Genomic DNA, 10,000 nt, shown 5'->3' on the forward strand with positions numbered 1-10,000 from the left:
TCTATGTATATACTGTATATATATATATATATATATATATATATATATATATATATATATATATATATATATATATATATATATATATATATATATATATATATATATATATATATATAAATATATATATATATATATATATATATATATATATATATATATATATATATATATATATGTATATATATATATATATATATATATATATATATATATATATATATATATATATATATATATATATATATATATGTGTGTGTGTGTGTGTGTGTGTGTGTGAGTGTGTTTGTGTATCACAAATATGTCACGTACAGTGATAATTGGGTTAAGACCATATACCTTTCTGTTTACGGTTAAACATATAGTATATATATTCATGTGAGAACTGACAAACAAAATCATAAGAAAAGGGATTTTGACAAAGGAAAAATCTATTTCTGGGGAGATACCTGTGATGCCCGGTGAAAAGAGTCCTTCCTTACACTTTTCTGATATAAATACTTCCAAATATACCAGAGAAATTAAAGTATGGAATGCAGAGGTTACTACCCTCGCGCGAACACCCTGTGGGCGTCGTTTATAAAGCAGGGGCGTGTGAAACCCACTATTCACAGGCTGTCTCCCATTTAGGTAATTCCCTCATCAAAGGGGAGGGCCGTAACAGAGGCCCTATCTACTTTACCTGGACTATCCTACCGACGCCCGACGCCAGCGCCACCTAGACTACATCCTTCTGCAAGAACTATGGCTTGGAAATGAGAAAGGGTTTGTCAACGTAAGGGATGGGTTTCACCTGGCGTCACAGGTATCTCCCCAGAAATAGATTTCTCCTTTGTCAAAATCCCTTTTCTGGGTCGACCTGTGACGCCCGGTGAAAATGTACCAGAGAATGCCTTCAAAGCCCAAAAAAAGTATCAAATAAAAGGGATAAAGTCAAACACCATGTACCAAGGACAAAATACTATATTAAGGTAGTCAAACTAAAAATAAAACACATTAGCTCAAACGGGAATCCCAAAGATGGAGTAACAAAAAAAGAGAAGCAAGGAATCATCCCTTGAATCAATCACAACACAAAATCAATCCTTACATGGCTAAAGAACATTAACATGAAATGAAATAAGGCAAGGTTAATCATACTAATAGGTAATAACCAGGGTAAAAAGAAATGGTAACATAATTCTAGGGCTAAACGACCCACCCATGAGAGCGGCGAAGTGGCAGGAGTGGCAGGCAAGAGGGAGAAGGAGAGAGATGGAGGAAAAGGAAGAATGGAGAGATTATTGGGGGGAGATAAGACTCCCAACTGCAACTGTGGGGAATTTGAGGGCCTGTAGGTTCTTTAAATAGTGCCGTCTGAAAACCATAGGAGATTTCCAACCCGTATACTTCTTCAGGTCATCAAACTTCATATTCTGAAAATAATTGATGGAGGTTGCTACCGAACGAATATCATGAGCATGAGGAAATGACTCCGGGTTAGCCTCCTTAATAAAGTAAAGGATTTGTTGTCTGATGCCTTGAATGGAAATAGTACCTCCCTGTTCTCTGAGAAACAAGGGTCCAGACGAGCGGTTGGCGGTCCTGGCTAAGAAAGCCTTTAGTGTAGTGATGGGACACAGAGAAGTATCCTGGGGAAGAGGAATAATCTTCCAAGGAGACCACCTATTTTGAGGGTCCTCGTTTTTAGCTAGAAAAGCTCTGTCTGGGGAAAGTAGAACTTCGCCTGACGGGAGGAAATCCATATTTTCGGAATTACGTGAAAGAGCTGCTAATTCTGAGATTCTAGCACCTGAAGCCAAAGCCGTTAAAAATAAGGTCTTCGGAAGAAGAGTGATGTAGGGGCAGGATTCATTATCCGTGTCCGAAGCTAGTTTTAATACGTCGTTCAGAGACCAAGAGACCTTTAGTGGTCGTACCGAAGTTCTGAGCCTAGCGCATGCCTTCGGAATAGATGAAAAATAGGAATCCGACAGATCAATATTGAAACCCACGAGGAAGATCTTCTTTAGAGCCGACTTAACCGTGGTTATCGTGCTAGCTGTCAGTCCCTTATCAAACAGGGACTTAAAGAATGAGATGGCCAAATTAGAGGTCATGCGAGAATGATGTGAGAGCTCGAGTAAGAAGAGATGAGATTTTCCGTGTTCATCGTATGTGGCTTAGAATAGCTTACTTGATCTATTGTAAGTTTTGAAGCTATGCGAATATCTTGTAATTAGATTTTATTTGTAAGTCTAACAATAAAATTGTGTTTGCACACACATTATATATATATATATATATATATATATATATATATATATATATATATATATATATATATATATATATATATATATATATATATATATATGTGTGTGTGTGTGTGTGTGTGTGTGTGTGTGTGTGTATAAATGTATATACAGATATTTAAACTCGTGATAATTTCAATAAATTGCATTTCATTTCAAATCATTCAATTTTGAGAAGCAAATAAAATGGAACCTAAATCATTGATCTAGAAAGCAATTTTTTCACCAGATAACATAGACATATAATTTCACATTAACATTTTGGCTTACATTATATCGTTCCTGATTTATACTGACTTAAATAAGTTAGAAGTTATTTTACATAACAGCTGAAATATTCCATTATTTAGCTTATGTGAAAGACTGTCCTAGGAAGTACTATTGAAGGAGAAAATTTATTAAGAATTGGATAGTTGGAGGCTAATACCACAGTGGAAAAAATCTTGGTCGAAATATTATTCCTGAGATTTGAGTACGAATTTCTGTTGGAACTAACTTTAAATGGAGTCAGTTTATTTTGGAATATTGTTTTCTGGATAGTGATATAGGTCATAGTTAATTTTGCTGCACTTAGGATTAAAGCTTATTTTTCAAATACAGCTACATGTTTTGTATGTGAACAATTGGTCACTAATTTAGAAAAAAAGTAGAAACTACCACATTTGTAATATCGTACAAAGTCGAGTTATGATTTGTTAAAAATAAAGCTCACATAATTTTACTTATGAATATTTCTGTGCAAAGACTACTGCCTATGCATATACCAATATATATCATTAGCTAGTGTTATTCGAGTTATTTGTTATTCAAAAGCAAATTGAAGTGGGTTGTGTGAGATTTTAGGTATTGTTACCTATACTGTTACGAAAAAAAAATTTAATTTTAATCGGAAATTCTCCGTAAAAAATATACTGTTCTCAGTCGTATGTCCGTGAAATACAGGCGACCGCCATTTTACCATACTCTGTTATTATATTTTACGGGTTGGTGACCATAATATAACTCCTTTACGCCAATATATCTGTTTTTAAAACGGTAAAAGTCAGGGAATAAATGTTGCCAGACATTTACCGTTTTTTCAATGCAAAATTTTAACAGTGTACTCACATTGCAAAAACGTGTCCTATATTTCAACTGTTATATTCACTTATCATTCACCTACAAATTGTCCTCTCCTTTTTGAAAATCCCACACAAAAAAATAAGGATCTCTCTTGCCTTTATTTTCCCAGGGCCACAAAGCTCGGTTCAAGGAGTGGAAGGTATGATCACGCGCTTACCCTGCATGGTGGCACGAAGTCACCTTGGCGATACCCCTAACCTAGTTCTCTGGTATAAAGATGGAGCCAGACTACCTTTTTATACGTAAGTATAAATTTCTTCGTTCTGTATACATTAACGTTATTGATGAGTTGTATCGATTAAAATGGCACTGAATTGCATGTTTAATGTAAACATGAGGCGCCATCATGGTTTGAATTATGTATGTAAGTACTTGCAAAAATCCAAGAATGCAGACACGTGATGAGCATAAGATATGAATAAAACCACCTAGGCAAGTGAAAAACTTAACTGGAGTTAGTGTTTTTGTCTTACTAACATTTTCCGTTAGTTGCTTAAGCTATATGTATGTATGTATGTATATATGTATGTATGTATGTGCAAATTCTATCGTGTTCTTGCACATGTCCGTTCCTATAACCAGTAACACATGTCCTGGTTCTTCTATAAACTCAGGAAAAATTTTCATCCCCCAACTATAAATATCAACAAATACATCAAATAGACATAATCTTCCTACTTCTGTATTTTCATAGTCTTTCGTCTTCCTTCCAGAAAGTGGACACTTTAGCACCAAAATCCCAGTAAAGAGCCTTCCCGTGTGTGCTTGCAAAGAACCCTCAACCTTGTTAATCCCCTGTATAGGGGACACCTATTTCTATATCACGCACAGTAATAAAAAAGAGGGGTGGTTAAAGGATAAATCTTCGGCCCCAAATATGCAAGCTTCAATGCTGAATGAATTAGCCGACCAGTTTAAGGCGACAGCTAAGGCGGCAAGGAGAACGCTCTATTCTAATAAAGGAGGGAGAGACCCATAGCCTACTCACATCTAGAGCTAGTGGCACTCAAGCCGACAGGTCTGGAAAATATGGCAATGTGGTAACCACTCAAGCCAGGGAGATTCCGACCGAGCAGAGAAGCCAAGGCTAAACGGCAACACTAACAAAAACAGAAATCCTATCCAGCATCAGAGTTGACATACTGTGTCTCCAGGAGACACATAAGAACTCGGCACCACGTAAAATCCCAGGCAAGCACCTGGTGGTCTCCCATGCTAGCCTTGTTCACGGAAGTGCTATTCATGTGTGATATATATCGATGACCTTGAATAACAAAGATCTTTCAACCGAAAGGATGAAAATACTGGAAGTACAAGTGACACACACCATCATTATGCCAGTATATATGACCCCACCAACACCATTAAGGTGGCATAAATTGTTTCAGTCTAAGAAATAAAACTATAATTACTATTGTCATAACACCATAGGGGTCTATAACCAATATAATGATGATGGTGAGGCCGTTGAGGAGTTGGTTCTGGACAACAATAGGGCATTCGTACACAATGCAAAAGATAAACCATCCTTTATGAGTGCTACATGGAGAAGAGGATATAACCCTGACCTGGTGTTTGTGTCCTCTCGCCTCAAAACTAACTTTGACAAAACTGTTAACAACCCTACCCCAAATCACAGCATAGACCAATCACTTTGGATATTAAACCAGTTATCGAGCCTCATGACTCAAAATCAGCCCCCCGATATAATTTTCGAAAGGCAGAAAGGGAAGACTTCATACTTGAGCTCGATTCCAGGATCTCCATTCTCCACCACTGAAGCAAGAGCAAAGAACTATGGAAACTTGCAAAGGCTTGTGTGGGAGTTTTCCAGTAAACATATCCCAAGAGGATGATAAAGACCTTCATCCCTTGTGTAAGAGATCTGAGTAAAGACCTATATGAGGAGTATGTACATGCATTTAATACAGACCCATTCACTAAAAATACTATCAACATAGGTGAGACCCTAATAGCTTCTGTTGCAAATGGAAGACTAGAACGAAGGTCCGATATGCAATATAGACATGACTCATAATAGCAAGAAGGCATGGACTACTATAAAAAACTGAACACTGAAGAAAACACTCGAACAAAAGTGACCTCTGTGACATTGGATAAAGTGGCAAACCAACTAATTTATGCAATGGAAAACTACTCAATAGAGAACGAGGATACCTCAATTGCATCAAGCAGGAAAGTGATAAACAATTCAATCTGTTCACCATGGAAGAACTCCAGAAGCCATGAATTACCTAAAACCTGGCAAAACATCTGGACTTGACCGAATCATAACATAAATAATACAACACTTCGGTGCCAGAACCTGATCATGGATATGTGCTCTCTTTAAATACTATGAAACAAATTAAATTCAAATATCTCGAAAATATGGAGAAGAGCCCTACTAAAACTGGAAAAGATCTAGAGAGCAGAAAAGGTACCATACCATTTCCCTCATATGCATTCTCTACAAATTAAATGATCTAATGATAATGGCCCGCATATGCCCTACAGTGGAACAACAACTATCACCAGACCAGGCTGGATTCCAACTAGGTGATCATGCTGTAGTTATATATTGAACCTCAATCAATACATCAAGGATGGTTTTGAGGCCACATGAATTATTGGCGCAGTTTTTGTGGATCTGACTGCTGCATATGATATAGTAATGTGGCAAAAGTGAGATAACATGTTGAGTTTTCTTTTTAATATATTAGTCGAAAGAGTAACAAGAGCACAGCAATGGCGGTGACTGGTATGAACTCTCCAGGACTACTGCCCCCTTCTGCCTTCCCCAGGAACACACCTCACCTCCGCTACGTTATCCTTGCCTTTTTTTTTTTTTTTTAAACGAAACACTACCCAAGTATAACAATCCCAATACAGCAGTGCATCCAAACAACCTTACACCAAAACCACCCATAGACACTTGTAAACATAATAATAATAATAATAATAATAATAATAATAATAATAACAATAATAACAATTATAATATGTATGGTGAAAAACGGGGAGGTTTGTGTCGTGTCAGTAATTCTGAGCTTATAAACAAAAACACAATACAACACTCCCCCCTAAATCACATTCACACTTATAAAATACATCCCTTGCCCCCGACTCATTCACATACAGTACATGCGCGAGCTTTTCTGATCCTTGACGACCGCCGCGGCAGCGTCCCTTCTGGTTCATCATGGTCCGACTCGTCACTTGTGCCAGATGACCCTTTTTTCCCGTCAGCAGTCCAGGTTTTTACTCCAATGTAAATCTCCTCGTCCGTTTCGTCGGCCGTCGTTATAGCTTCTACTTCTCTGGAGGTGCATCGATGCAGGTTCTTCACATGGCGGGGAACTTTGTCGGCTTCTACGGCCTGGTGAGATATTACTTTTGTTACCATGCCTCTTCTGTGTCGCTCGTGGTAACGTGCATTGTGTGGCTTTACCCACACTTCGTCTCTGACTTGGTAAGGGCCATCAATATCTGGTTCGCTCTCTTCAAGTGAATCCTGATCCACTCCACGGACCCTTACTGGATATTGGAATAACAAACTCACTGGTGCTGTTGACGGTGTGCGATCATCCTGAGGCCTCAAGTTGTACAGGTAAACTGCATCTCCACAGAACAGCGTTTTCTTGCAGCAATGACCTTTACTGTGCGATAGCATCTCTCAACCACGCCGTTGTCCGACAGAACATGAGCACACCAGAAACAAAGCCGGACGGACCAGTTTCTTGCAAAATCAGCAAACAGTCTGCTGCGGAAGGCAGTGTCGTTATCAGTCAGTAATTCTTCAGGTGCCACACGTTCACAGAACACGGCCTCCAGCTGTTTGATGATGCTCTCGCTGGTCTGGAGCCTCAGCCGGAGCCAGACAGCAAAACGTGATGGCCCGCAGTCTATGAGTGTCAGGTAGTGCTGGCCCCCATAATGAGTACTGTCCATCCCTAGTCTTTGCCACACTTTCTCAACGCTCAGGCCTCCTTTTCGCCAATTTGTCGGTGCAGGGTCAATGGACTGACATATCTCACAATTGGCAACGACTGCCTGAACTTGCTGCCTGGTAACTGTCGGATTTACTCTCTTCACAAAATACAGTGTACGCTTGACGTCTGGATGTCGGTTGCACTGGTGCTAGCGGCACATACATGTTCATCCTCAGAGTGGGTGGCGGGAGGTCTCAACCAGCGCTGAGGCACGCGCGTCAAGCTGTCTGCTTTATTGTTGATAGACGGTACGATAGATACGGACAGCCAGAGGCCGCATTCCTGTATCAAGGAGAAGAACTATCCCAATTCACCTTCGAATAAGCATCTCGCTTGCCGCCTTTGTCTTAAGTCTACCTTTCCCCGAGATGGCATCTGAGATCCAACGTTGTACTGTTAACGAGTCCGTGATCACTTCCACTTCCTTGATCCCCCAGGCCAGCGCGAAGTTTAGTCCTTTTATAACAGCGTGTAACTCCGCCATGTTTATGTGGCCCGAATCATCCTTTCGTAGCCAACTAGCATCTTCAACAATGCTCCCATTGAATTCCACCGCGACACCGAGTGCTATGGAGCTGGCATCCACCCAAACCTTGCCCTCGCTACCGCTGGCACTCCATCGGCCTCCCACGCGGTCGCTTTCTCTGACTCTTTCAACAACCTCCTCCAGAAGTGCATTTATTTTGCCACCTTCGATGACATCATCCCATCCCTGTGTTACTTCATTGGCTCTCCTTTTGACAAATGCCGTTGCCACCCGCAGCCAACCACACACAGGGTAGTGACCCACCAGCTTGCCACAGTAGGAAAAAATAGACCTTCGCATAAGCTCCTTAGGTACTTCCATCACCTCATTATCTCTTTTCCAGAACAGTCCTCCATGCTCCCCTCAGACCCTTAGGCCTAGCACTCGTGCCCCATCAACAAGACGTTCGGGCGGTTTACTTGTTAGCCCGAAGCTCTGCAGATTTGCCTCTACATTGGAGGCATTACCAAGATCTTCATTGAGAAAATTGTCATCAATGTAGGCTGAGCGAGGACAAAGCTCAAGACTGACCTCATTATTAATGGGGCCACGTTAAGACCAAAACCCAACTGAGTCAAGCAGTACCTTTGGCCCTTGAAGCAAACTGTCTGATAAGGCCACAGGGACGGGTGAATCCTAATTTGCAGGTAGGCCTTGGCAAGGTCTATCACAAACGTATTCACTCTTAGCCTCCTCCACTCCCGCAGCCTTTCCGCACACACGTCACTTTCTGCGGTGAAGGCTTCGATATGGGTGTTTAGCTCTCTAAAGTCCATCACAGGGCCCACCTTCCCTTTGTTGTGCTGTATGACTGCCATGAGCGGAATCAGGCCTTTAGCTTTACCATACTTGGTCTCGTCATACGGCACTAACCATCCATCCTTTATCCATGCCTGGAGTTCCTCTTCATACAGATGCCTTGCCTCTTGAAGAACGGGGTAAGTTTCCACTTTATTCTGTAAAACACTCGGCTCCTTGTTATCTGCCCACTTCCAAGCTGCGGTCCAGCAGTTAGTCTCAGGATCGTAGGTGGCACTGAAGTCATGCTCATCAACTCTCAATACGGTGCCGACTGCGGCACACAATACAGACTCGTTAATAAAACTTACTTCACCCTGCGCATCAACTGTGACTCCTCCAAGTGCTTTTATACCGTCCATACCAAGGATAAACGTGTAGCCCAAGGGCTTCGTGGCAGTTACACACACTCGCACATCAGCAGGGACCCCACTGCCACTCCTCCCCGCTCACAGTAACCATGCTTACGCTGTCTTTTGTCCACGTATTGCAGCAGGAGACGTGAGCAGTGCTCCTGGAGCACCCGGTATCCACCAACACACGACACGACACGCCCCAACACTTATCACAACACTTGGTAGCGCCACCTTCACTGACGGGCGTGAGAGGAGGCAAAGTGGCCCGGAGCACTACAACAATAACACCTTACTTTGCGACGGGGAAGTCTCAATCCCCTGACTCATGTCTCCTCAATTTCTCCATCACCCCAGTGGCGAGCCATAGCAGTCCCTGGTGACATGATTCGGACCACCACACACAAAACACCGTTGCCGCGTAACAGCCGCACACTGCTCAGTGCTGAGGCTGGTTATGGCACCCAGGCTGGTTTCAGATGACGCCATTGCACCATCGTCCCTAATGACTGCCCTCGCCCGTGTCAGTATCTGGTCCAGGTCAAGAGCTTCCATACGAGACCCAGCCCTTAACAGCTGGCGGACCTCCTCCGATAGCCCAACCAGGAAGGCACAGGCCAGGCCCTTGTCAGTCATCCCACCGAATAGAGTTGCCAGACGCCGTAGGTCAGCCAAGTATACGTCCGGCAACTCTCCTATGCGCAGCCTCCTGTTGATGAACTGGTAGTTCGCCACATACGGATCAGCAGCAAACGCGGCGAGCTGTGCCTTCTTCATTTTCTCATAAGACTTCCTGTCAGACTCTGCCAGCTATAGGTAGACAGCGAAGGCGCCGCCAGTGAGGAGAAGTGATATCACGCTCGCCACGTCGTTGACGCCTTGGAGCTTGCACACTAGTTCCAGTTTTTCCAGCCA

The 10,000-nt window shown here is 41.9% G+C and overlaps 1 protein-coding gene and 1 pseudogene across 1 annotated transcript in view; one reads left to right on the plus strand and one right to left on the minus strand.

Moving 5' to 3' along the window:
- The first annotated feature begins 2,155 nt into the window (after window positions 1–2,155).
- Window positions 2,156–10,000, plus strand: part of LOC137650724 (neural cell adhesion molecule 1-like) — a 60,453-nt gene continuing 52,608 nt past the window's right edge. Inside the window, exons 1-2 of the mRNA XM_068383886.1 lie at window positions 2,156–2,186; window positions 3,526–3,658. Of these exons, the coding sequence (XP_068239987.1) occupies window positions 2,156–2,186; window positions 3,526–3,658 (164 nt within the window). The remainder of the gene's footprint in view (window positions 2,187–3,525; window positions 3,659–10,000) is intronic.
- Window positions 6,544–10,000, minus strand: part of LOC137650431 (uncharacterized) — a 3,529-nt pseudogene continuing 72 nt past the window's right edge.

This window comes from Palaemon carinicauda, chromosome 12, assembly GCF_036898095.1.
Source record: "Palaemon carinicauda isolate YSFRI2023 chromosome 12, ASM3689809v2, whole genome shotgun sequence".
NCBI lineage: Eukaryota > Metazoa > Arthropoda > Malacostraca > Decapoda > Palaemonidae > Palaemon > Palaemon carinicauda.